The following is a 26,900-nucleotide window of genomic DNA, read 5'->3' on the forward strand; positions in this document are numbered from 1 at the left end:
TAATTAACTAACATGTGAATCAGTAAGATCTGTCTTGTTCTATCCATGTTTTCAAACAATTTTTACCTATAATTTTTGCCATGATAGTGTGCATGGTTGAGGTTAATTTTTGCCATAATTTGTTTTATGATATTTTGATATTTCACAAGGAAATATATATATACATGAAGTCAAAGGTAATTTAACAAGAAAAGAAAAGAAAGATGGAATGATCAATTACAAGAGATATCAATCTTAATTTAGGGATTGAAATCATAAGAAATAATCTTAAGAATATCAATCAAAATGGGCTGCAGATCTGAAGTCTTGGCACCCACTGCTAACCTTTTTTCTTTTTGTTCTTCTCATGTACAGAACTGTTTACATTACAGGAGATCGATCCAGTAAAGGTTTGGCCGAGACAGGGGGGATGAGAATAAAGAAAACAACTGAAAGAGGCAGAGAGAAAAAGGGAAGACGGTGATTGCTACCATACTCAATTGGTTTGGAGGCACGTTTATCTAGATATGGAAATGTAACATGGCTGCCTGTTCATGATCCGACAAGTAAACAGGCATATCGTTCATTGCCCTTCCATTGGTAGGCAAAAGCTAGAAAGGCAAGGCTTAAAAGGAAGCAACTTTTGAATATCTAGCGAAACTCTCTCGCTCCAATTTTAGAAATTTCAAAGGCCAGTCTCTCGTATCCTTTTTTTTTATGACCCCAAAAATGCTCCAAATTAACCAACACTCGCCATGTGATGTCAATGAGCAAGTGGGGTTTTCTTAAATCCATACTCCCTTCCACAACCCATAGTATTAATCTTAATACTATGTGATATTATATGATATTTGATTAATAAAAATAAAGATATGAAATTAATATATTTTCGAGATAATTTTAGAACAAATTTCTATATTTTTAAAATAAAAGGCACACAGAAACATACAATTTTTATCTCTATTATATATCTTTATTTTTTTAGGTCACAAGTCACTAGCTAGCTAAACGCTACTAAATTATCAGGCAACTCCATGTTATTGTGTCTTGAATCATCCCCACCTCATGTATCCATTAGTCAACCCTAATCGATTGTCAGAATTAAAGCAACCCATTCACTGCATTTTCACAAAATCTATCAATTCAAGATCTATATTGATCGTAGAGATTTTGATGCAACTTGCCAATGGTTTTACTATATCAAGAGTCATACATAATTTTGGCAAGTGAAAGATGCACAATTCTTGTTAAGTATGCAGTGCTTACAAATAATTAAATGTATATAGTGTTATGGCTATCTCATCTCAATATACCCACCATGAATATTTCAGAATTTTGCCTTAATTTCTAACAATTTGAATTAGCTAGAGTGACCCTTCTAATAATTAAGGACATATATGTAGAAGTAGAGACAAATGGATATATTTGGAGCATTTTCATAGTTTATATGCATGCGTGCCCTCACACATTTCTAATAAACTATAACAAAACAAGGGGCAAATAAATAAATTACATAATTTAAACGAATTGCAGAAAATTGACCAGGAGCAGTGTGTTTTTTTCTCTCAAAAAGATTGCCACTGCTAATATTGGTGAGTCTTAGTATACATTTTGCACCACTCAAGGCGTCCTAATTGCGTGCTCATTAATTTGTCGGATTAGGGCTACAGAAATTTAGATCAAATTGCACTACTTGCTCTAAATTATATTCATTTATCGAGACCTTAGAACTCCACGATGCTGTAAAAGGCAGACCAATTTACGATCCATGGCACTATTTTCGTTTTGTGATCGTACGTAGTGCATGAATTAGGATGCCTATCATTCATTGTCACTTTGGAATATATACATAGAAGTCAACAGCCCTTTATACACTTATTTATTCAAGGTTGTAGAGGGAATTTGCCTTTTCAAGATTTTTTTTTAACAATAATGATATTTTTGCATTAATTAGTTTTCATGAACAGGGCTACATCTATCTATCTCCTTCTAATTATCAGGTTTTATATGGACCATTCAAAAAAAAAATTGAAAAATCACTCTCATGTAACCTCTCTTGGATTTTCAATCCTATAAAAAATAATGTGAGAATTAAATTCATTCATCTTCATTCTCATAAAATATCAAGAATAAAATAAAATATCAAAGTTAAATTTAAAATTATGACATCTCGTTCGTTAAATTTGTTATATTAGTGCTGGGTAAGAACACAAGTTTGATTTTCAATAAACACACCTATTAGGAGAGATAATCACAAATCCCGAACGGAATTAGTCTAACCCTTTAAAATGATGCGAGGATATCCAGATAAAAACAAAAAATATATATTATATATCTTTTAAATTCTTTTTGAAGGGTTTTGACGAGAATAATTAACTCCAAGAGATATTTCACCTTAATTAATGTAAAATGAAACATAAAATTTAATAACAATATTAATTATTCGAAGAAGAGGGCAAGTATATATATAATTATTGATATGATGTTACAATCTAATTAACCACAGATCTACGATCTTATCGGAATCCATTAGAGGATTATTATTGCTACGATAATCAATAAGTACAAGAAAATAATCAATTCAAATAGTTTTTTACAACATTAATTTTTCTTTTTCAGCTCGTATAGTAATTACTTGAGTGTTCTTTGTACTCTTAAAATCTTTTAAAAAACAATATCATGATATTCCAGACGTAGGAGATCACTAGATTCCTCTTTTCTTATGTTCTTGTGTGTCAAAAGTTTTTAGCTACACACTTAATAATTCACATGGAACAAACATACTAATTAACAAGAGAGATTACCTCATAAAAGTTCAAGAGGAAAAAAAAAACAATTATGATATGGCCCCCCTCCTTCATTCTTGAAAAAAATAGCATCTTAGGAGAGAAAGTGTTTCTTAGCACACGTCGTCTTCTTCTTCTTCATTTCATGGACAAAGGAATAAAAAATAGTTTTTTATTTAATTATTTAGAGAATAATTCTTATAATTCAATAAAAATTTTATTTTTATATTTAGACAAGAAGGAAAAATTTATTTTTATATTTTTATATTCAGAGAATACAATTGTATTTTGGTTGAGTTAACCGAAAACTAACTTTCTCATTTTTAGTTAAATATAATTTATATATTTATCAAAAAGGAAAAGGGAAGAGAAATCCACAGTGCCTGCAAGACTCCACTCGCTTCAAAATCCCCTTGAAGTCCAAACCCATAAAAGACAAAATACCTTTCAATAATAAACATGTCTCACACACTGTCTTGCATGTGAGTGTTGCAAATTTTATTATCTCATTGATTAATTTTAGAAAAAGATTTATTTTTTATCACCTCTTTATACGTGTCATTGTATTTAAATTCTGCTCAGGTCCATTTGCGGCTAGTTCTCGATGACGACGGGTCAGATGGATTGATGTGAGTTAATTCGGAATAATTTATTTATTTTATTTTATTTTCTCATTCGCTATGCTATTTGTAATGGTATCAAATAGCCACTCACCCCCTACAATACAATATAACCTTCATGTGATGCTCTCCTCTTTTATAATCCTTATATGTGATCTCCATCTCCCATTCTTCAATTATTTCCTGATCTCCCATTACCCTCTGTTTCATCTCTAGATTCCTCTCTCAAACCACCTTCTTCTCCCTTCTTCTTTTACACACACCCAAGTACTTCTCATTGATCGATCCCATCTAGCTAGCTATAATATATATCTAGCCTTTTGTTGCTTGTTAGTACACAGTACATAAAAAAATATTGATCAACGATATTATGGCTCTTGAAACATGGCTAATAAAGGTAAAAACAGCAATATCTCACAGTTTTGATTCTGTCATAACCTCCAATCCAATCCCAAAACCATCAAAGAGAGCTTCAGTTGGAGTTTTAGCTTTCGAAATCGCAGGTCTCATGTCAAAGGTTTTCCATCTTTGGCAATCTCTTTCAGACAAGAACATAATTCGTGTGCGCAATGATTCTATCTCTCTTGAAGGAGTGCGCAAAATAGTCTCCAACGACGAGTCCTTCCTTCTCGGCCTCGCGTGTGCCGAAATGGCTGAGAATCTTAGGCTCATCGCCAAATCTGTTTCGAGATTAAGCAAGAGGTGTGAGGACTCAGGTTTGCGGCGTTTCGAGCGTTTGTTCGATGATTTTACCAACTTGGGGAATGACGCTAATTGTTGGGTCTTGAGTTGGAAAGACATGGAAGCCAAAACCAAGAAGATGGACAGGTACGTGACTGTAACGGCGACGCTGTATAAAGAGATGGAGGAGCTGTCTGCATTGGAGAATGGATTAAGGAAAGCTTTACACTGCGGTGAACTTGAAGGAACAAGCAAAGAACAAAAGGTTTTGGATCTTCAACAGAAGATATTGTGGCAGAGACAGGAGGTGAAGTACCTCAAAGAGAGATCTCTTTGGAATAGAAGTTTTGATACGGTTGTCTTGATCCTTGCCAAGTCCATTTTCACTGTTTTAGCAAGGATCAAGCTGGTTTTTGGCATAGCACATGGCTATCCAACTTCTCTACCTCGCAGTCTCTCAGCTTCTGCAACAGTGCATCCAACAGAGAACCCTACTACTTGTAACATTGTGTCGGGGCCATTGAAGAGCTCAAAGCTTGAAGGAAATAAAGACTCGAGTAATGGGTTTTTCGAGTCGAATTCGAAGCTTTTAAAGCCTCCGCCAACTACGCTTGGGGCGGCGGCTTTGGCCCTACACTATGCAAATTTGATTATAGTTATGGAAAAGATGATCAAGTCACCACAACTTGTTGGTGTTGATGCAAGAGATGATCTTTACTCGATGTTACCAAACAGTATAAGGTCTTCACTGAGGGCTAGATTGAAAGGAGTAGGGTTTTCAGCGAGTGATCCAGTCCTTGCAGGAGAATGGAGGGATGCTTTGGGGAGGATATTGGCGTGGTTATCTCCATTAGCACATAACATGATCAAATGGCAAAGTGAAAGAAGCTTTGAGCAGCAAAATTTGTTGCCAAAAACCAATGTTCTTCTTTTGCAAACATTGTTTTTTGCGAACAAAGAGAAGACTGAAGCTGCCATCACAGAACTTTTGGTGGGCTTGAATTATATTTGGAGGTTCGAAAGGGAGATGACTGCCAAGGCCTTTTTTGAATGTGCCAACTTCAATGGATTCTTAAATCCTCATCAGAGCTCCACCTAGGAAGACGATTTCTTGTTTTCAGTTTTGTTTTCAATCTAAAGTTTATCATGGTTTTGATCTTAAGATTGAACTGAGCTTCAGATCTTTGAGGGTTTGTTTTCCTTCTGGCCCTGATCTGTATATGTCAAGTATAGATATATATATATGTATGTACATGTTTCGATCATTTGAGTATTAATTAATCTTGCAAACAATGCGCGCACGCATTTGGCTTTCAATGATTGCTCATATGAAATTTCATGTGCAAATATTCCTTTGATTTTTCATTAATTGATTATTTGGTAGCATAATTGGATCAAGATTCTGTACTTTCAAGCTAATTTATGCTGCTGTTAGTTATGTATAATTGTTTTTTTTTAATCAATTTCCAACTGATAAATACGGTTTCTGATAAAAAGTCACATAAACTACTCACAAAAGCAGCAGTTGGATTGCCATTGTCAATGGGCCCTTCAAGGGAACCTTAGATTTGTGATCCCTGCACTAGCTAGCTAGTAGTTCATTTAATCTTTATCATAGTCGAATCTTTTCAATACTATTACACTAATTTATCAATTATATATGGACCAAGGAGCTAGACTATATCATAGGCTATCATCACCGCTTGTCTATGATTAATATCTAGCTCTGAAATGAATTTATGTTTTTTTGTAAAAAATTGAAGGTATAGTAAGATATGTCTTTTTTATCTCAAATTGTCTCTGTTTTTTTTTTTTTAATATATATATACCCGAGACTAATTCCAGCAATGTACCCATGAAGAGATAAAATGTCAATTTTGATTTTGATTTTTGACCTTTGATCAAACACCGCAGCTAATTTAATATAATCTTTAGAAGCAAGATGGGGGAAGGTAAGATCGAAGCAGTATATATGGAGGTCAGATGAATTTCCTAGGATCTAAAATCCTGAACAATTTTGTATTTGATCTGCTAGGAAAATTCTCAAATTACACAAAAACGAGAGAAAATATCGTGTTTATTTTCTTAAAAATCCAATATTTCTTTGAATATAAAATCTCATTTCTTTCTTCTTAGGAAGTTAATTAATATAAAAGGGCAAATTAATCCCATGCTCAAAATCCACCATGTTTCATATCTTCTTATAATTCTCTGTGTGTTTATAAGTTTTAATCTGCACTCACAGCTCATAGCTGATGCCTTATTAGGACAAGTTTCTCGTAAATGCTCCCACCTTTGTCACTTTTGTCTCCCTTTAGGGCCCTCATGGCCGTCCTTGAGCTCCCTCAATATTCAATTTTGGTCTCTAATACTCCATCTACTGATACTTCAAGCAATTAATGGGAGCCTTGCCCATAATTTTTATCTTTTAATTTGCCCCACCCACCTCTTCTGTTCTTTTCATGTTTTATGCTCCACTTTTTTATTAGGTTATAGTCACGAATTTAAGTTTTTTTTTTAACTATTAAAAATTTATATATTTGTTAATTTTAATATTCATGAAATTAATCGAAATACACGCAAGCTGGTCTGGACACTTATATTAATTAAAAAAAATTCTAAAAATGTAATGTATTTTTTTTTCAAAATATGAGATCAATGTAGTTCAACCATCTGAAAAAATTATGAAATCGATATTTTTATGTTTTTAATGTGTTTATGTTAAAAATTAATATATTTTTAAGTTTAAAAAGTATTTTTAAAAAAACCATTGTACGCCGTGTTACCAATAATAAGTGCATATCATTAAATTTCTAACGAGAAAAATTGTATGATAATCTTGGAAACGCTTAGGTCTGAACGGTGGACCAGATCCAAACATGATGTGGTGTGGTCCAAAGCCAAGCCTGGAGCCCTTAAACCTGCGGGGGCGCCATGGACCCAGTCACATATTTGTTCTTCACATAATATCGTTGAAACCTGGCTAGTCCATCCAAGATAAGCCAGCTTGGTACACCCGACAATGCTGGGAACTTTTACAATTATTATTATTCATGTACACGAAATGGTATTTTTACTTAGAAATGACATAATTATATTTTTTTTAATTTTTTTTGTAGTAATACTGTAATGATGGTAAAATTATAATTATAATTCTTCAAATTTTTTTAAGAAAACAAATTTTTTTCTTATATTTTTCTTTTTTACTCGTTATTATTTTACACTTAACTTGTTTATCACTATTTTTTTTCTTATCTTTATTTTTGTAATTTTTTATATACATATTTTTTTGAAAAAATGTTATTTTTTACACTTTAAATATTTATTACTCTACACTTGGTTTATTTATACTATTTTTTTCTTTACACTATTTTTTTTTTAAAAAAAAATATATAAGGACTAAGAAAATTGTATTTCATTGTAGCAATTACAGCATTGTTCTATTTTTTAACTACGTAAAAATTTAGCTTAAAATCTAACATATTTTTATCAACGTATGTAAGTTTTACTATATTTTATTATATGTTAGCATGAACTTTTTGATTCAATGTTATATTTGCTATTCAATGTTAAAAACATGTTAATAATACTTATATATTAATTTTTTTGTATTAAAAAAAATTATTTGACGAGGAATATATATATATATATATATATATATATATGTTAAAACTTTTTATTTTTGTATTTATTTGTATATATATTTCTTGATGTATTTAATTAAATATATACATATACCTTTTGATTTATAATTAAAATTTAAAAAAATACATTGAAAATACTTGAATATTTTTTTTTAATAAAACACAAGTCAAATAACTAATATTAATATTCGCTAAAACATGTGCAAAGATGAGATATAGTGATCCTGAAACGTGTAAAAATACATTAATACTATAAGTTGGCAGAAGCAAACAAAAAAACATAGCAGGCCCAGTTAGCCACATTACAGCTTGACAATGTGTCATCATCAACTCAATGCATTGTATTTGGTTGATGTTATATATATATATATTTATAAAATTGTGTTTTTTTAAAAGATAAAGATTTAAAAGGAACATACTTTTGGAATAATTTTAAAATAAATTTTAAAATTGAAAGTACAATGAGATATATATTTTTTGTCTTTTTTATTCCAAGATAGTAATTAAACATTTGTTTTGTAATAAGAAAACAAAAATGTATTTTTTTTCCTTATAATGTTGAATTATAATAATTATTGCTTAATAGACTCCATATAAATTAAAATTAAGTTAAACTTGTACTATAGTCGTTATTTTATACTACTTGAATGGAGATTGATTTAAGATCACGAGATAAGAAAAATAAAATTTTATTACATTCAAGGATCGAAGAATGAAAACTCCGAAGGCGGGTAAATCAGATTCTAGTATGAAGCTTATCAGAAACAACAAGTGGGTTTTGCTCGGCCAAAATATGTCGACCAAGAGTCTTGAAATCAAAGGTGCAAGAGTGCTCCGTGGCATGTCGATGAACCCCACAGAAGGTCTTCTCACAGCGGCACTTGAACCCCAGCAATCCAACTTTCTTGTTGCAGCATTCGCATCTATTAATCTTTACTGTTGAAGAGGATGCGGCGGCGGCGGCTGAGCTTGAAGTTGTTTCATCAGTTAAAACAGCCGGGCTCTTATAATTAGCAGCAGATGGGGTATTGATGACAAGTTGAGAGAGTTTCTTGGCAGTCTCGGCAGCAACGGACTCTTCTTCTTTGACGTAGTCTCTGTAACACTCTGAACACAAATTCTTCTTCTCTGGAGAGCCAAAGAACCCACAACCCTTTGCACACAAAGGAGGAGTCAAATTGCTTTGTGAATCCATCAATTCTTTCTAGATAATTAAATTATATTATGCAAAAAAATCTTAAGAATTTCTTGCTCTATAGCTCCTGGATTGTGTTATATATACAGGTAAGATTTTTCAATTATTACGTGCATTAATCCCTTCGGAATTCGGATTATTTACAAGTCAATATCTAGCAATGATCCTTTCGCTATGCGGATTAACTTGTTGCTTGCAAACAGTACTGTTGTTTGAGGTTGTGTAATTTTACGTCTACTATCATAATTTATTTTTTTAAAAAAAACTCGACATAATATCATTTGATAAAAATAAAAAAAAAATTGAATTTTCACACAAGGCTCCGAATTAATGGGCCACTAGATTAACCTATTGGGCTAGAACGGTTCAAGGGGTTAAAAATTAAACCAAAACTCAGTTTACCAAAATGTTGAGTCTTCACGGTTTTTGTGATTGAGCTGTGTGTAAAAAAAATTGATTTTTTTTATTTTAAATTATGTTTTTTAAATTGTTTTAATATGATAGTAATACAAATAAATTTTAAAAAATAAAAAAATATTATTTTAATATATTTTTAAAAAATACACTTAAAAAAAATTACTGTTACAAATCTAATGAACAAGCAAACATTATCCTTTCATTTAAACAACAAGTAATCCTATATGTACCATGCATGTTCCAGTCTCCTGAAAAACAAAGAAGATAATTCTGGGACATATAATCCCTAACTACCACCAGATTCTCAATTGGGTCCCTGAAAAAATCTCAATTTGGTCCCTCATCTATTGACCATTACCTAATTAACCCGTCTTAAAACATTTCTCCTTTTAAATCATAACAAACGAGGACCTAGTTGACTAAAAACGATTTTGTTTTTGTCAAGTTAAACCAATTCTTATTTTCAACTGAAGCATAATTAGTTTAACTGAGTAATTTGATGCAATTTAGCAGTAGAGAGCACATTATAGGTAAGAGTGAATGGCAACAACCCAACAAGGTGGTGGCGGAGTTGGAAGTTTGCTCTTGCGAGATTTCATAAACTATTAATTACTTCGAAGATGATACCATGTCGAAACTTTTATTTTCAAAATCAAAGAAAAGATAATGATACAAACAACAAGTATTACTTTCTTGAATTCATAAAGAAGACAGATGCAAGAACTCCTGATCATTCAAATTCTGGAACCAAGTTTATCACCTGCAACAAGTGGATTTTGCTTGGCCAAATTTTGTTGATCAAGAGTCTTGAAATCAAAAGTACAAGAGTGCTCCTTAGGATATCGATGAACCCCACAGAAGGTGTTCCCACAGCGGCACTCGAACCCCATCAAACCAACTTTCTTGTTGCAGCATTTACATCTATTCTTCACTTTTGAAGTGGATGCAACAGCAGTAGTTGTTGAAGTTGTTTCATCGGTAACAACATCTGGGCTGTTATCATCAAAAGATGGGGTGACTACGATAGGTTCAGAGAGTTTCTTGAAAGGCTCAGCAATTAACCCTTCTTTGAGATAGTCTTTATAACACTTTGAACAAAAATTCTCGTTCTCTGGAGAACCAAAGAACCCGCAACCCTTGGCACACAAAGGAGGAGTTGAGCTGTTTATCGAGTCCATCTTTCTTGATTTTTTTTTTAGCTTCTTGAAGAACTAAAGATATTATGATTTCTTGGAGAATAGAGACTTCCTTGTGATTGCTTCAATTTTTGGAGCATGCAGCGCTACTATGTGTCTAAATATATACAGGCATACAAACCAAAGTCGGCTGGCTCAGCCAAATCCTTCCTTACAGGACAGGGGAAAGGTGAAGGTGGGGAGGTTTCTAGGTTTTCAGTTTATATGCACGGAGGCCCTCCTTATGGGCGGTGCATCATTGATGGCCCATATTGTTGCATTGGGCTGGACTTGAAAGAATTTATTTTGAGAGCTGGCCCACTCCAAAGAGTCATTCGGTCAGTAGAGAGAGCAGGGAAAGCCTAATCTACTGCTTGATCCAAAGAATGGTGCAGCTGGCTTGCAAAGTTAGGATGGGAACTCTACTAACCTAAACCCACTACTTTTGCAATATAAATGCATGAACAGGAACAGATCGAGGTGCAATGCTACAGGGAGAACAGCTTTTTAATTCAGAATGGCTGATTTGGAAGTCATTGAATCTTTGAGGAAAAAAGCATATTAGGCAACCGCCATCAGCTTTTTCTTGGAATGTTTCTTTCCATTATGTACACCTAAATCTGGTTTTCTTGGAAAGACTTCCCACCACAGAAAGGAATCTTTCTCTCCGGAGCTAAACAGCAGATATTTGGATTATGAACGTAATAGCAGTGCCGTGGTGAGGAGACCGCTAACGCTTGGTGAACTGATATTGATGAGCCGAAGGAGTTGCCAGAGAAAAGCTGTTCAAATGAGAAAACAGAATTCATCAATGGTAGATGTTCACTTCTTGCTTCTATTTCACTGTCATTTACACCTAAAACCATATTTAGATATTAGACTACTGATAGTGATAAACAACTAGAAGTCAGAAGAGCAAATATACTTAAAATCGTCTCTTCTGAGATATCATTGAATAAACAAAAGGTTACATTTTTTAGTAATCTGCTATTTTCAACAAAAGATTAAAATTTTACTCTTGCCTGTTTGCGAGTGTGGCTGAAATTTATGGATAAGAATGCTTTTGGATGCTTCATCTTTGGAGCTAGCATCAATATGATTGGAGGGCTGCAGAGGAAGATGCGCCAACCCAGACTGAAACTAGTATAGGGCATCTATCACTCAGAACCACACTGAGTTCTGTTCTTTGATCATCCCTTTTCAAATCGTTTTAGCTTCCCACTTCCAGACAAATATGTAAAGAATTCACAGCTTTCGGAATGAAACCAAATCCTGAAAATTGCTAGAACTCCCTAGACATCAAATTTGGTTTTTTTGTTAACTTGCTTGCTCTGCCATTGAAAGAGGTGATTGGGGTACATAGTTGTGCCATCAACAATCCATAAAACAAAATTGAGTGCAAAAAATTGTCTTTCAACCAGAAGATTTACGAGTTTCTGCCACTTTGCGGATCAGTTCCATGACTGTAGGAATATCTTCTAGAGCCAATGCAGGGAAACAACACCGGAACCATCCCAGTTCTATGCAGTGACATGCTGATCCGGGAGTTACATTGACCTTAGTAATATTCAAAAGCTTATACCATAGCTCATGTTCCCCATTCTCGATGTAAAATGGGATTAGTCCACTCATATTAGCCCAACAGTATAAACCAGCACTGCTTTCTATGCACCCGATTTCCAGTTGTTTGAATCCATCAACAAAAGAATGATACATTTTCTGCATCCTCTGCTTGTTAGTCTCAATATATTCTTGGATGAATTTGGTGTCTGACAGCATTGAAATCAGTAACCTCTGGCTTGGAGCAGAAATAGGAGAAAATCTAGTTAATCGTTTAGCAGCAGGCAAAACAATAGCATTGAATGAATAAATAACGCCAACCCTAAACCCCGGAAGAGAGATCTTTTGACAACCCGTATACTATGTGAACCCTGTTCTTATCAAACTCTTCTTCCTCAAAAATTTCTGCCATGCTCACAAACCCCTCACCTCCATCCACAGACCCGGTGAATATTTCATCAGAGATAATGTGGATGCTCTTCTCTCAGGCAAAGTCTAATATATTATAGAGGGTTTCCCGTGGAAGTATATTGAGGGATTTGAATTCAAAATCCTCCGAGCTTTTACTCCTTGTTTTCTGCTATTCCATGAAGAGTTAAATAATTAGTTAATTAATTAGTTTTAATAATTTTATTTTTTTAATTAAAATAATTAATAATTTATACTTAATGCTCGATAAACTAAGATAATTTGTGGCTAGTTCTAAACCCAACACACTGACAAGCCTACTTGTAACATGGTAGCTTTGGCCACACCCAACGTGTTTCTACCAAAACATGTTTGGTGAGCCCAACACATTCTAGAATTCAAAAAAATTATACTTGTATATTTTTCTTGATTTAATATTTTTTAATAAAAATATATTGATAAAATCTTATATAATCACTCAAAATTGGCATTAAGTTTTCTCTAAGTTAGTGACATAAATAATTAAGAGTGGCAAGGGATAGGAAGAATGATTCCTTTTTTTTTTTAATAAGGATGTCCAGGTTAATTTACACACACCTTGATTAATCTCATAAATTTTAAAATTAACGATCATGTAAGCTTTAAATGGTTATTATATTAGTAACCAGAGCTTGAAATCAAGACTATAGGAGAAGCAAACAGGAAGAATGATTCCTTGCTCTGCCCTGTGAATGATTCATACATCATGTTGTTTCAGAAGTACAAGCTCATTGCTCTATCACATGTTATATATATCTCACTTGTAGCTCTGAAAGGGAACTTTGAATCTTGCTTTTCTAACTCAAAATTAGCACCTTTTATCCGCTATGCTGCGAGCATTAAGTTCACCTACACCATGTTTGAAACAGAAGGAATGGTGGTATGCTACTACATGGAAGAGTTCAAGGCTAACATTTTAATATCAGAAGTGAAGTATGAAGGAGATAGACTAGAGGAGGAGTTCGCCCTCTATCTATTTGATATGTTTTGATTTGATAACGTTAGGTCAATCTAGTAACTCGTCGATTTAGAACTTGACTCGGTCCAAATCTTGAGTTTGCCTTCTATATATGAGCAATCGAGCCTGGGTCATTGAAGTAGTTTAGGCATAGGCCAAGCTTAAAAACCTTCAATATTAGTTCTCTTTAAATTCTTGAACCAAAGTAGGTGAAGTGTAAAATGTTTTCTCTATAATTTTCTGTCTTTTTTTTTAAATTGTGATCTAAAGATATTTGATTCAATTTTCAGATATTATGGCCTTGAAATGAGTTTGTTTGAATTTTCTTCTATCTTGTGTTTGATGAATATTTTGTTTCTTGATTTTTTTAACTTTATTATTCACTTTAAATATAATTGTTAAACTCAACTCAACTTAATTTAATGACTCAAAAAATCAGCAACTAAAAAGGTATTGATATAACAAAACCTAATTGATTTGGCTAAATTATACTGACTAAACCTTTTCTAAACTCATCTAGATCAGCTTTAATAATTTTTTTAAAAAAAAACAATAATATTTTAGTAAAAATAATTAACTCAATGACCCGATAAACACCGAATTTCAGTAAGGTCATTGCGCGGTCCAACTAAGATGGTAGGGTGGTTTTTCCTATTTAAAAAAAAAAATGGTAAAGGTTAGGGGGAAAAGGAAAAATAGAGGGGGGAATTGGCGGCTCCTGTGTCTCTCGGATGGGCGGGTAAAATCAGATAATTGTAGCAGGAGAAGTCGAATTTAAGTCACTATATTTTGATATCATTCAATTCAATCCTTATGTCTAGAAAATCATTCATAATTTAGAAGCTTCGAATAGAAAGGATGGGGAATTTCGGGAAAACAACAATTAAATTAATTATAGGCAGCTCAACACTTCAATAATGAAAAAAAGAGACTCGAGGGTTGATTGAGTTTAATAACTTCACTAAAAAACAAGAATTATTGAATAGTTTCTCATGCTAAAAGAACTAATTAATTCAAATTGGTAAATTACATGAATTAATTTATAATTAACTCCTTTTCTTTTTAAATTCGAGCTCTCTTAAAGCACTTATTAAGAGTTATATAATGTTCATAATTGATTCATTTATTTTTTATATAATTTATCATATACACCACAAATATTACAATATAAAATAACAATTATTTGATATATGTATCTAATATCATTTATTTTTTATTTGAATATTTGATTTTCATTATTTTTTTAACATAATTAAATAATAAATAAAGTTTAATAAATATAATCAGATAATATTTCACTATTTTGCTTCTTTTTTTTCAATGAAAAAATAAAAAACAATCCCCCCTTTGTATCACCTGCTTTAACATTTTAAAACTACGTGTTTAGAAGCAACTGCTTTTTATATTACTTTTCGCTTGAAAATATATTTTTAAAATTATTTTTAATCTAGTATATCAAAACAAAAAACTTAAGCAAAATATAATTTGATATTTTTAAAAAAAATAACCTTGTTCACAAACTGTCAATTAAACATCATTCAAATCCTTTCCTGTAGTATAAATTAGCCTCTCCTATTTTTTTAACATAATTTCCTTGATGAAAGTAGATTTGCAATTGTGATGGGATATGATCTTGCCAACCAAAATGTCTTGTAGGCTCCTTCCACTCAATCAAATTTTGAATTCTTACAAGGAATTACATTTGCCCTGTTCTTAACAAGTGCAAAAGAACAAGATGTTCTTCAACTTTACCATGGAAAAAGATTCTCTGAAGAGTAGAGTTAAATAAATCTGAACAAGGAGAACTGAACTAACTAGGTACTGGGTAGCGTCCTCTTATGGGGAAGCTTCAATCCCAGACAAAAACATGGCCAAAATTGTAAGAAAAAAGACCAACACCTTGCACTTTTTGCCTCGCCAAAATCACTTCCTTTTCTTTGCATGTATTCTTTCTTTATTTAAATTTCAAATTACTTTGTTTGTATTATTAATGCTTTTTCTCTGTGTTGTCATTCAGCAACTAAGCAAGCAGTGACACAATTTGGTGTTGACAAATCATGTACGAGAAGATGTGTTTTCAACACCTCAGGCCCCATAATTCAACTTAATCAGACAAAAAACCAGCTGGTGGTGATGCTCTATAATGCTATCTATTGAATCCCAACTATGAATTTACGTTAGTGTTTACTTATTGTTTCAAGATTAAAAAAATAAATATAATAATGATAAGAACATGAAAGAAATATAAATTAATATATCTCGATCCTGAAATGAATTTTTGTATGTATTGAAGAGAGATATATTCTGTATTTTTATTTTTTTATCCCAAGATAATAATCAAACACCATCTAAAAATTATTAAACTCATTAGCTAGTTTAAATAAAATTAATCAAGCATGAATGACTGTTAATATAAACCTCATCTATTTTCCAAATAAAACTGAATTAATATTATGGTGATTTCATAACAATTTCTCCCCTTTTTTTCAATATTTCTTAAATTTAAGATGAATTTCCCACATGATATTTTCCTTTTTCGTGATACTAGAATTAGATGTTTAAATAGATTTTATCATCTATATATCATAATTAAGATTTTAAAAAAATTATAAAATTTATATTACTCGAACATAAATACACTATTATCATTTACAACCCGGCGTATAACGTATACGGGTGTATTTACCAATGAGGGGGTAAAATCGTCATAATCGAAGGATTGGGGCCACATGTTCAAAATTTAGAATCCCTCCTTCTCTCTAAGTTGTGTCTTGCCTAGTTGCCTTCCTTTGCCTGTCATGCGCCTGCCTTCCTTCCTTACATGTCTCATTACATGATCACAACATAATTATCGCCGTTTACTTCGATAAAATCATCTCCTTCACACTGAAAATTAATATCCTTTGCTTGAACTCTCTCTCATTTTCCCGGAAAGTTTGAGATCATACCAAATAGAGAACAATACATAAATGAAATCTTGAACATGCCATTACACCTTTCTCTCTCATTTTCCGGGAAAAAATATGAAGGAAAGAGAGAGAAAGTGAGAGATGATCATACTACATTCACACCCTTCTCGTGAGTTTACCAAAAAAGAACAGAAAAATTAACCTCCCTTCTGTCATTCTTGAAAAACTCAGCAGAGAGAAGGAAGAAATTTTTTAAGCCATAAACATCATCAATGCTGTCCTGTTGCTCTGTCTTTTAAAGCCGAAAAACAAGAGTTTGAACGTGGAAACCTTGATGGGATCTCTTGTTTCTGTACGTGGAATGTGATTCTGAAGAGATATGGATATAGAAATGGAAACGGAAGAAGAATTCGTTGCTGTTGAACCAATCTGGGTCCGAGACGTTGATGGTGATGATGCTGATTTCGATATTGACTACGAGTTTGATGCTTCAAAATGTTATGATTTTTCGAGGCAAGAAACAGAATTGGAGGCTCAAGAATCTGAATTTTGGTTTGAAATTGCACCAAGTTATCCTCCTTCACGTAAGTAATTATCCTATATTTGTTTCCTAATTAATCAATAATTTTTAGTCAAATTTTATTTGATTATTATTGTTTTTAAAATTTTTTCCTGTGGAATTTTTTATTTTATTTTTTTTAGCTTTTGCTATAAAGGCTAAACGGAGACCAAGTTTTGCTTCCTTGGAACCTGCAGAAATTTCAACAGATCATAATAATTATATAGGTAGAGGAAAATAATATGAAATCCATGCTAATTATTATATTTTTTGTTCTTTTATGAAGGTTGTAGGTTGTGAATAATTTTTTTTTCCAAGCAGGATTAGAATCTGATAATCAGATAGTTCAAGATATTGCAAAAGCTGATGCCAAGTCCCCAGTGAAGTCACCACGATCGAAAAATTCTTTTATGAATCCTACAGCAAGTCAGCTGGCCAAGAAAAATTGCTGGCCGGAAAATCATTGCGCTCGATTGATCAGAAGGTTCTAGCTATTTCTTAAGTAATAATGTTTTTGAAGTTGCCATGAGTACTTCTAATTTATGTTCTGGTGTATTTTCTCTATTTTCTGTTTCATTTTATTTGCTTTAATTTGCTGCAGGTTTACCAAGTTCTCAGTGCAAAATGAAGAGAAAAATTCAAAGGGCTCTTCTGTTATTGGAAACCAAGCTACCAAAAGGCAAAAGCTCGAGTCTGGTTACTTGCGCAAGGTGAAGAAATGTCATCGTTTTCGGCATCATTCTGGCTTTGATTTGCTTATTGTACTCGCTTTTCGAATTGCGGTTGGGGCAAACAACTTGTGAGTTTTCGATGTTTCATAAGAATACTTCTTTAATTTTCTATGCAGGTTGCTTGTTTGAAGCATCAAGCACTCTTTCAGCACAAGGAACCGAAAAAGGTTAGCAATAGATTCAAACTGAATTGTTAATTTTGGTTCATGATCGCTTAAGAATATCCACTGGATTTGAATTTGAGATTTTTTTGTGCTGCATTATAGTCTAATTTTAGTTTCCTGTTCATCTACTGATTTGTTAGATAATTATGGATTGTGTTACAGGTTGATGAAAGACCCCCATTTGGCAGAACAAAAGCCACAATTCCCAGAGAACCTATACTTAGAACATCTTATAGGGCAGAAAGACACAGGTATCAATCACTTCTGTGGCATCTTCTTTGATAATTTTTATTTAGGATCCTCATAACATGGAGCTTTGCCTGATTTCGTCCATCTTTTTATTACTTGTTCTGAATTTTCAGGTCTAAGCTTAATTTAGAGTCTGATGAAAATGCGAAACCAAATGCTTCTTGTGCTTTTAAAGCAAGGCCATTGAACAGAAAAGTTGGTTCTTTCAGTAACTGTCTTGTGTTTTTTCTTGTCTTCCATTTCACAAGTTTTCATCTTTGTACTTGTGTTCCGTGTGTTTGACAGATTCTCAGGGCTCCTTCATTCCCTCTTCATAGAAAAAGCACTCCACAACAGCCAGACTTTCAAGTAATCAGTAAAACTGGTGTTAATTTGCTTTTTCAGCTCTTGCTCTTTCCCTAGAGTTTCTGGAGACATTGATTTGAATGATTATGATGATCACATAATTTTTCTTTTAAAATGCCTTTTCCATGGTCTTCAGGTTTTTCACCTGAGGACGTTGGAGAGAGCAAGGACATCGGAGAGGGCTGCTACGCAACGTTCATCTATTAATAATGTAGGTGATCAATAATCATATTGATGCTAAATTTCATTCTGCCTCTTATACTTCTTGACTGGTAGAGATGTCTGCGTTGATTTTCTATATGTTCTGCATTGCTCAAGGAAATGATTTTCTCATTTCAGGCAGCAAATGTATCTAATTCTAACCCTATTTCACAAAATGGAACCACAGACTCTAGAAGGTAACATTGTCAGCAATGACAACTTCTCAATTTTTGAAGACAGGCATCCCTTTTCACTTTTCCTCTCTGCATTCATTCGTCCTACATAGGACTTAATTTCAGTATGTTCCGTTGTGTAATCTCTCCACGTATTCTTTTCAAACCCTTGTGTTTCAGTATGATACTTGTTAAGAAGTTACATCCCTTTCACAGAGAAAAGTCCAATTCTACCTTGAAGGAGAAATCAGAAGCCCTTGATAAATTTAAACCGCGCTGCCTTAATAGAAAGGTGAGGTGCATTTCTTACTTTTCCATTTGTAATTTGTAATGCAAGTGATTTTCTTGTTTATTAAGCCATATCTGTCTCCTAAAGATATTTCAAGAGATTATTGGCGAATGGTAGTATACAGTCAGGAGTCCTGCCCTGCTATTCTGCCTCGTATGTTTGATTGTTTAGTGCTTACAGCAGTCCTGTGTTTTTTACTTCTATGTAGGAACCAAATTCTCCGACTAAGAGGTTTCGGATGAACCTCACGATAGAATCATTTAGTAAGGTTTGTTTCGTTTGAATGATGTCTTATGTGGTCTCTTTATAACCAGTCATCAGGATGGATTCTTATGTTTTCTCTTGGCATGGTATTCAGCTCTCCCTGGCATCTGAAGTCCATTCTAATGCAAATGCTCAGACAAAATTGCTGTTGCAGTATAGGGTTGGTTCCTTCAAACTCTCCATTCGTGATTTTCGGAAATTTATTATTTATACTTGCTATGCAACGCATTCTTATTATATATGAAAACTTCCATTGTTTGAATGTAGGGCTCAAAAGAGAATGCACCAGGCTGTTTGAACCTATAAAATCAGGGTCTATATATTATCTTCTCTTTTACGTGTATTGACATGGCATTCACATGGTTTCTGAGTTGATGAAGGTCTCTTAATTTTTTTCTTTCAAAAACCGTACAAATCATTGACGATGAGCGTGATCGAATTAACTAAGCTAGGAGGGAGTCATAACCGGTGTCGAGGGATTTGTTGCGTTGTCTCGAACCAGACTTAACATTAGCAGATAGCTTGGATGCTAACCTCGAGTTTGCAAGTTTATTGCCCATCACTTGATGGTTAATTTCTACAGTAGTTTGTGGATATATGCAGAGAGCAGCAGTGTTTTTTCCTGGATTCAATTCTTGAAATGGCATGATGTTGGTTGAGGTTCCAGCTCATCTATATAAAAGCTTTGGTATCTAGAATCCCATATATAAAAGCTTTGGTATCTAGATGCCTGTCGCCTGAGGCTTCCAAAGGGAAAATATGTTCGATTTATGAGAAAGAATGCTTACCAAGCAAAGTTTTGAGATTACGAATGTACAGTTTCCAAGTCGAGTAGTTTCAAGCTTTTCCCTTTTTGTTTTTGAGCAACTAACTCTTATCAAGCAAAGCAGCAAGAGCAAGAGACAGTAGATGCATTCAAAGACCGCATTTTCCATTCATGAAAAGCATTAAGGTGATCACAGAACCAGAGAGTTGCTAAACCCTATTCTTACATCGAATGGTCTTGAATGATATACCAAAATAAATTACGAGATAGTAGAAATACTTGTATAAGAAGTTTGACAAAAGCAGCTATCCGAAAGGGATTTAACCCCCCGTGTTCTGTAAAAGCAGTTAAGCTTAATATGTGCAAAAACATGATGAACCATATTACCAGATGTGCTTTAAACAACCCATTTGGAGCAAAAATTTGGGATTTTCTATCACTGAATTTTTCAGGGGTGCAAGGCAAATTAAAGAGTGTTCTTTGATACAACTTCTTTGAACCTCACGAACCACTGTGCATCAGAAGAGTTGTTTTCCTGCGAAGGTTGCTGCTGGTTAATTATTGGCTGCTGCTGTCCTTTGTCGATGACAAATTTGGCATAGTCAATAGGCTTTGGAAGAAGAGAAGCTTTTGTAGGAAGAGCTGGAAGAAATGAAACCAAGACCCTGGACACATCCTGCATTGTTGGTCTCTCTGAAGGATGGCGCTTGGTGCACAGTAATGCAAGTTGGAAACTCTTCTTTACATGCGTCAAATCCATGCATGTAACGGAAACCTCTGGGTCAACAGCCTCCATTACAGTGTTGTCATCAGCCCTGGATAAAATCTGATGGAAACAATGGGCATAGGATAGAGTTGCCGTCAGCAAAAATAACAAGTCAGAACTTTTAAAACAACTAAATTGGACATTATGTAGCCACCTATCCATGTTGAGAACTACCATAAGCAATCATATGTTTATGAGCACATTTATTGAGATACATACCAGTTGCTGCAAATTAGACTCATTATCCACAGCCTTTTTCCCAGTTAGAAGCTCCAAGAGAACAATGCCAAAACTATAAACATCTGATTTTTCAGTTAGCCGCGATGTCCGGGCATACTCTGGATCAATGTAGCCAATGGTCCCCAGGACAAAAGTTGAGGCATGAGATTTTGTAGTTGGGATGCATTTAGCTATTCCAAAATCAGACAAGTGAGCTTCAAAATCCTCATCCAGCAAGATATTTGAGGACTTCACATCCCTGTGGATAATCCGAGGGTTGCAATCATGGTGAAGATAAGCAAGTCCTTGAGCAGCACCAACTGCTACTTTCAATCGTGTTTCCCAGTCAAGCTTAACCTTTTTGGATGATCCTTCCATTGATAGCAACAGAAAAGCATTAGAAAAATAACATAACATACAACTACCAGTTTTGACAACAGGAGAAATAAGAACATACAAGAAACTACATTGAACAAGTGAACCAGAGGGAAGACTAACAGTAACAGAAGGGGAAGTTTAGTTCACTGACCATGAAGAAGATCCCACAGAGAACCATTCTTCATATAGTCATAGAAGAGAAGGTTCCCACGAGGAGATAGTGCATAACCATGTAAGCTGACTATATTCCGGTGTCTGATGCTTCCAATGGTCTCAAGTTCAGTTTCAAACTCATGCAAGTTGTATGGGTACTGATTGTAGAGTCGCTTAATTGCAAGTGGTCGGGAATTTTTCAACACACACTTGTATACTGTGCTAGATGCACCATAACCTATAATATACTTCTCACTTAAATTCTCAGTGCTCCTCATTATGTCATCGAAGGTGTGAATAGCCATGTCCATGTGAAGGACTACAAGCTTGGGAGGACCTGGCAAGATATTAACCAACCATGAGGGGATTTGGGAAAGTGAAGCAAAACCATAAACATAACAAGAACAAACAAATATCAAGAAAAACACATACCTTGTAGGGTTTTGTCAGATCCCATTGTCAATTGTTTCCGTTGATTGGATTTGTAAATCACAACAACAATCATGGACAATAATGTTATGAATCCCAACGTGATACAGACAACTGCAGCCCTAGAGAAGATCACTGAACAGCAGAAAATAGATTGATAAGTTCCCGATAAAACTCCATCTCCAAAGCCTTCTTCAATTAGAGTGGACTATGCCAAAAACGAAATCAAGCATTCAAAAAGAAACATATTGGACAAGGTGTTACCTTTGGACTTCAGGACATAAGGGCCACATACTGATCCCAACCAGTTGCCACACAACAAAGGATTTCCAATAAAACTGGTGAGGGAGTACAAATAATCAATGCATGGGAGTTTCTACAGGAAACTAATTCTGCAATTTTCATTTTTAGTGCTTTCAAAGAAGAAAGTGTAAACCACTCCATACCTGTCTGGCGGAAACCTTGTCAGGTTTCTAATAGGTGGCACAATTCCTGACAAATTGTTGTATGAGAAATTCCTAACACAAAAAGTCATTTTCAGCAGGCAGCATTAAAAATGAACTTCGAAGAGAAACAAGTAAAATAGCTTACAAATTGGCAAGGCTGAAACAATTGGTAAGTTGATCAGGGATTTCTCCTTGCAAGTCATTGTTGTTCAGGATCCTGCCATCCATCACCAAATTAGAACTACATTGTAGAAATGCATCACAATTAAAAAAGAACTTACAGTAGTGACCTCATCTGAGCCTTTAACTTACAGAGTAACAATGTTTTGCAACTGCCCCAATTCCACTGGAATGCTACCAGTCACATTGTTGAAAGACATGTCTCTGGGGTAAAAAAACCACAATTTGTATTACACTCAGGAAAGGGGAAATTGCATACCCTAATAAAGTTCATCCAAGAATTAATAGTAGAGTTTGTAGAATCTTACATAGCTTGTATGCTTCTTAGATTCCCAAATTCAGCTGGCAACCTTCCATGAAGATGATTCCTGCTCAAATTCCTGGAGACGTAAACATCAGAAATTAGATCAGCAAGTTCCAACAAAGAACTAAAATTTAAACAAACATTGCACTCCAGAGAAGACATACAACATGAGAAGGTGCTCCAGATCACCAATAGAAGCTGGAATGGGCCCTGAAAAGTTATTGCTGGAGAGATCCCTGAAAAAATTGATTCATGAGACTAGCGAATTGCAGTTTGAATGAGCTCCAAAACCAAGTGTTAACAATTAATCACAAAAGTCTGCAGTATTAGGAAACTTACAATGTATCCAAATTGATAATGTGTCCCAGCTCAATAGGAATACTGCCTTTGAAATCGTTTGAAGAAAGATTTCTGAAAATTCAAGACAAATCAGTTAATTGACAGGAAATAGTGCAAGTGCAACCACAAATATGATAAAATTTCCAAATATGGTTTCGGGAACTCACAGGTAAGTCAGACTTTCAAGACCCTTGAAACCTGAAGCTATGATTCCACTCAAGTGATTACCATATACATTTCTACATATGGAAGTTATACCAATTAGTTGCTGTCAAGCTCACATCAGAAACATAAGACACTACAAATAGTTGCAAACAGCTAGGATATAAAAATTCCTACAATTGGTTCAAAGCCCTGCAAGAACTGATATTGTTCGGAATGGGGCCTTCAAGATGGTTGTTAGCAAGATTCCTGTTCCACAAAAAAAAAAATAAGTAAAGGATAGAAGAGAAAGCAGAAAGCTTTTAATCACAGGAGACTCACAATTCAAACAACTGTTCGAGCATTCCAAGTTCAGGAGGAATTCTTCCAACCAGCTGGTTGTCATTCAATTGCCTAAAATAATTTTGTTCAGTCGCTAAATAAAATAAGGTATGCGTTGATATACATCAATACATCTGGAAACCTCCAAATCAGGAGAGGAATCTTACAAGTAGCTTAGCTTTGACATGTTTCCAAGCTCGGGTGGAATTGGTCCTGTAAGCTTGTTGCCATGAAGATACCTGGTGCGCATTAAAGAAAAAAAATCACATAACCATTGGAAGAGCCAGTGGCAATTTTATATGTTACCAAATAGAACTCACAGCTTCCATCGTTAAAAACAATAATTGTAACAAAATGAACTCACAGTTTCCCAGTGTACGACAAATTGCCAAGTATAGGGGGAATTGGTCCAACTAGCTCATTGTCACTCAAATCCCTATAAAAAGAAAGGAAATAAGTACACACTACAGATCACCATGCTGTAAATAAAAACATTGATGATTTTAAATCATACTTACAAAACAGCCAAGGCCTGCATTAAACCAATCACTTCTGGAATCTTCCCGGTGAGACTATTACCTTGAAGGGACCTGAAAAAGAGGAACAGCAATTACTTGTGGCATGTCATATACATGGTAGGACACTCTATCATCTTGCTTTATGAAAATGGCATGCTCCATATGGCAAAGAATAATGTACAATAGAAGACGTACAGAGTAGCCACTTGCAAGAAGCCAATGTTGTATGGTATCTCCCCACTGATCTGATTGTATGATATATCCCTGTAATTATCGAACTAAAAGTATACACATCAAGAAATCTCATAAACAACTCAAAATCAGTCTGTAGCAGAAAACATACAGTATCTCAAAGCTGGTACAGTTGCCGATGCTACTAGGAATTGTGCCAGATAGGTTATTTCCTCTCACATCACTGGCAAAAAACAGAGGTTTTAAGTCCAGAAAAAATAGAAATTAAACGCGAAAACAACTCAACAGGAATACATAAGCAGGCAGGTTGACTACTTACAAATACCACAAGCCAGTCAACTGACACATATCTTCTGACAGTGTTCCAGTCAACAAATTGCCACGTAATCCGCTGGGGCACAAATGAAACATGTTAACGAAAATAATCAGACTCCAGGTTAAAAAATGCTTTGGCTTACAACACCGAATCCAGAAAATCCTATAAAGGTTCAATCAACAGGTCAAAAGAATAAACAATCTTACAAGTGCTTAACTGTGCCAAAAACTGAAATACTCACAGGTACTGTAAGACTTCATTCCAGTAGATCAGTCTTGGTATCTCACCGGTCAGCTGGTTTTTAGCAAGGTCACTAAAAAGGATCACAAGCAACATTTCAATAATATCAGTACCAATTGGAAGAATCTGGTGATTCATAAACACCATATCAAAACGTTAATCCACTAGGACTCACAGTGTCTTCAGATTTGGAATTTGGGTTAAAGTTGAAGGAATAGGACCAGTAAGCTGGTTGTTCTTCAAATTTCTACATTGGAGGACAAATTACTCCATGAAACTAGAAAACCCAAGCTGAAACATAGACTGAAAGAAACTCAAAAAAAGGATTCTTACAGGGTATCAAGTTGCTTCAACTTGGAAATAGAGAAGGGAATGTCACCATAAAGCAAGTTATCAGAAAGATCCCTAGATTCCACAATGCAAACCACGAGTTAACCAGAAATCACTAAAAACCAGCAGAAAATCTAATTTTTATCACACAGACAGCAGAATATTACAGATTGAATAATGAAGCACAATTGCCGATCTCTTCTGGAATTTGACCAGTCAACTTATTCCCTTGAAAGTCTCTGCCATTTACAAAAAATCAGAAAAAAGTACTATCAAGAAGACCAAACAGGAAGAAAAAAGGACAGATTCCAAACAACAACTCGTATGCTTGATGAAAAGAGACGCAGCTCACATGGATTGCAAGTTTCTCAAATCTCCAATGGCAGGAGAAATTTCACCACCAAGGTTCAAATTGGACAGGTTACTACACAGAACACACAACGGCAAGATTTTAAAACCAAAATTTGCAAAACAGTGCGAAAGGCCGAAATAAAATAAGAGGAGTGAAAGAAAGTGACCATCTTTCAAGGGCTTACAGAGAAACAACGGAGAGGCTGGCATTGTCACAAAACACACCACGCCAAGAACAAAAATCTTCATTGTGCACATCATCCCAGTCAAGAAGCACATTCACCACATTGCTAAATGATTCCTTAATAGACATCAATGCTTTCCCTGCATCAAGACAATATCTTATTTAAAAATACAAGAATCCAAAAGGCTATACATAAAAAAAACTTTGACTTTCCAAGCTCTTCTATTAAGCATTTTGATTTATGAAACAAAAGTCAAACAAAACAAATCATTAAAACCCCACCACTTTTGGGAGTTCTCTCACTAAATTTCTCCTCTCTTACAGTCACAAACACAAAAGGAAAAAGAATCCTTGATCCATTTTACAGCTAAAATCACCATCTTTAAGGAGCCCGCGTAAAGAAAAGGGAAATAAAGATGCTGCAAAATTTCAAAAACTGATAGCAAACACAAGGAAAAACCTGGTGAAGCTAACAAACAAGAAAAGGTACACAAGGAGAGAGCAGTACCCTCGTCGTTAAGTGGGGAAACAAGAGGAAACATGAGAAGCAGAAGCAGCACCGCCATTGCTAAACAGTGCTTGAAAACCACTACTAGCTTCATTTTTTTCATACACGAACAGGAAAACAAGACACGAGTGAATGTATAAGACGAAGAACAGGAATAAGAAACGGAAATTATGGGGTCTTGAGGTTATCTGCTGTCATTGGTAGAGAGAGAACGAGGAGCATTCGTTTGGCGTGAACTGTAAGGTAGAGATTTATAACATGGCACAGAATTTATTTATGAAGAAGTGAGAGAGAGAAAGAGAGGACAGAAACATAGTGCAGTAGAGAGAGAAGGAGAGGGGCAGTGTAATAAACGGCGGTGAAGAGACGTTTGTGGCTGACTTGCTTTGTTTGATAGTTAAAGCAGGCAAATAGTTATATCTTGTTTTCTTTAATATAATTTATTCAAATAA

At 34.4% G+C, this 26,900-nt stretch overlaps 5 protein-coding genes and 1 pseudogene across 7 annotated transcripts; 2 read left to right on the top strand and 4 right to left on the bottom strand.

The window, feature by feature from the left end:
• The first annotated feature begins 3,466 nt into the window (after positions 1-3,466).
• On the top strand, positions 3,467-5,383 carry LOC133678009 (protein PSK SIMULATOR 3-like). Its single transcript, XM_062100155.1, has one exon. It carries the CDS (start codon positions 3,756-3,758, stop codon positions 5,163-5,165), a length of 1,410 nt encoding a protein of 469 aa, XP_061956139.1. The 5' UTR covers positions 3,467-3,755; the 3' UTR covers positions 5,166-5,383.
• Positions 5,384-8,365: 2,982 nt separating this feature from the next.
• On the bottom strand, positions 8,366-8,947 carry LOC133678014 (zinc finger A20 and AN1 domain-containing stress-associated protein 12-like). The gene has a single exon (XM_062100164.1). The coding sequence runs from the start codon at positions 8,903-8,905 to the stop codon at positions 8,447-8,449; it is 459 nt and encodes a 152-aa protein (XP_061956148.1). The 5' UTR covers positions 8,906-8,947; the 3' UTR covers positions 8,366-8,446.
• Positions 8,948-9,931: 984 nt separating this feature from the next.
• LOC133677891 (zinc finger A20 and AN1 domain-containing stress-associated protein 9-like) lies at positions 9,932-10,746 on the bottom strand. The gene has a single exon (XM_062100025.1). It carries the CDS (start codon positions 10,498-10,500, stop codon positions 10,057-10,059), a length of 444 nt encoding a protein of 147 aa, XP_061956009.1. The 5' UTR covers positions 10,501-10,746; the 3' UTR covers positions 9,932-10,056.
• A 1,164-nt stretch (positions 10,747-11,910) lies between these two features.
• Positions 11,911-12,583, bottom strand: LOC133678347 (1-aminocyclopropane-1-carboxylate synthase 6-like; annotated as a pseudogene).
• Positions 12,584-16,245: 3,662 nt separating this feature from the next.
• LOC133678237 (protein TPX2-like) lies at positions 16,246-20,158 on the top strand. 3 transcript variants are annotated; one of them, XM_062100494.1, is made up of 14 exons: positions 16,246-16,955; positions 17,074-17,157; positions 17,252-17,414; positions 17,532-17,640; positions 17,778-17,828; positions 17,988-18,076; positions 18,188-18,269; positions 18,360-18,422; positions 18,556-18,630; positions 18,759-18,817; positions 18,974-19,085; positions 19,291-19,350; positions 19,441-19,506; positions 19,614-20,158. In XM_062100494.1, exons 1-14 carry the CDS (start codon positions 16,751-16,753, stop codon positions 19,650-19,652), a joined length of 1,257 nt encoding a protein of 418 aa, XP_061956478.1. In that variant the 5' UTR covers positions 16,246-16,750; the 3' UTR covers positions 19,653-20,158. The 3 variants fall into 3 exon arrangements, with proteins under 3 accessions (XP_061956478.1, XP_061956479.1, XP_061956480.1); XM_062100495.1 differs by having other exon boundaries at positions 19,010-19,085; XM_062100496.1 differs by lacking the exon at positions 17,074-17,157.
• Positions 20,159-20,354: 196 nt separating this feature from the next.
• LOC133678236 (LRR receptor-like serine/threonine-protein kinase ERL1) lies at positions 20,355-26,806 on the bottom strand. The gene is made up of 27 exons (XM_062100493.1): positions 26,449-26,806; positions 25,942-26,080; positions 25,758-25,829; positions 25,573-25,644; positions 25,409-25,480; positions 25,251-25,322; positions 25,077-25,148; positions 24,839-24,910; positions 24,671-24,742; positions 24,523-24,591; positions 24,328-24,399; positions 24,174-24,245; positions 23,977-24,048; positions 23,810-23,881; positions 23,666-23,737; positions 23,494-23,565; positions 23,327-23,398; positions 23,152-23,223; positions 22,992-23,063; positions 22,816-22,887; positions 22,649-22,720; positions 22,504-22,575; positions 22,322-22,395; positions 22,061-22,192; positions 21,627-21,965; positions 21,098-21,468; positions 20,355-20,938 (listed from the first exon to the last, which is right to left on the bottom strand). The coding sequence occupies exons 1-27, from the start codon at positions 26,549-26,551 to the stop codon at positions 20,579-20,581; spliced, it is 2,955 nt and encodes a 984-aa protein (XP_061956477.1). The 5' UTR covers positions 26,552-26,806; the 3' UTR covers positions 20,355-20,578.
• Positions 26,807-26,900: the final 94 nt, after the last annotated feature.

The sequence above is a fragment of the Populus nigra genome, chromosome 18 (genome assembly GCF_951802175.1).
Source record: "Populus nigra chromosome 18, ddPopNigr1.1, whole genome shotgun sequence".
Taxonomy (NCBI): domain Eukaryota; kingdom Viridiplantae; phylum Streptophyta; class Magnoliopsida; order Malpighiales; family Salicaceae; genus Populus; species Populus nigra.

Excerpts from the sequence above, each read along its gene's own strand:
- LOC133678237 (XM_062100494.1), top strand. The coding sequence starts at position 16,751 with ATGGATATAGAAATGGAAACGGAAGAAGAATTCGTTGCTGTTGAACCA. Across the intron at positions 17,158-17,251 it reads AGATCATAATAATTATATAG|GATTAGAATCTGATAATCAG; the intron begins GTAGAGGAAAAT and ends TTTTCCAAGCAG. Across the intron at positions 17,415-17,531 it reads TGCGCTCGATTGATCAGAAG|GTTTACCAAGTTCTCAGTGC; the intron begins GTTCTAGCTATT and ends AATTTGCTGCAG.
- LOC133678009 (XM_062100155.1), top strand. The coding sequence starts at position 3,756 with ATGGCTCTTGAAACATGGCTAATAAAGGTAAAAACAGCAATATCTCAC.
- LOC133677891 (XM_062100025.1), bottom strand. The coding sequence starts at position 10,500 with ATGGACTCGATAAACAGCTCAACTCCTCCTTTGTGTGCCAAGGGTTGC.
- LOC133678236 (XM_062100493.1), bottom strand. The coding sequence starts at position 26,551 with ATGAAAAAAATGAAGCTAGTAGTGGTTTTCAAGCACTGTTTAGCAATG. Across the intron at positions 25,645-25,757 it reads TTGAGAAACTTGCAATCCAT|AGACTTTCAAGGGAATAAGT; the intron begins GTGAGCTGCGTC and ends TGTAAATGGCAG. Across the intron at positions 20,939-21,097 it reads AGTCTAATTTGCAGCAACTG|ATTTTATCCAGGGCTGATGA; the intron begins GTATGTATCTCA and ends TGTTTCCATCAG.
- LOC133678014 (XM_062100164.1), bottom strand. The coding sequence starts at position 8,905 with ATGGATTCACAAAGCAATTTGACTCCTCCTTTGTGTGCAAAGGGTTGT.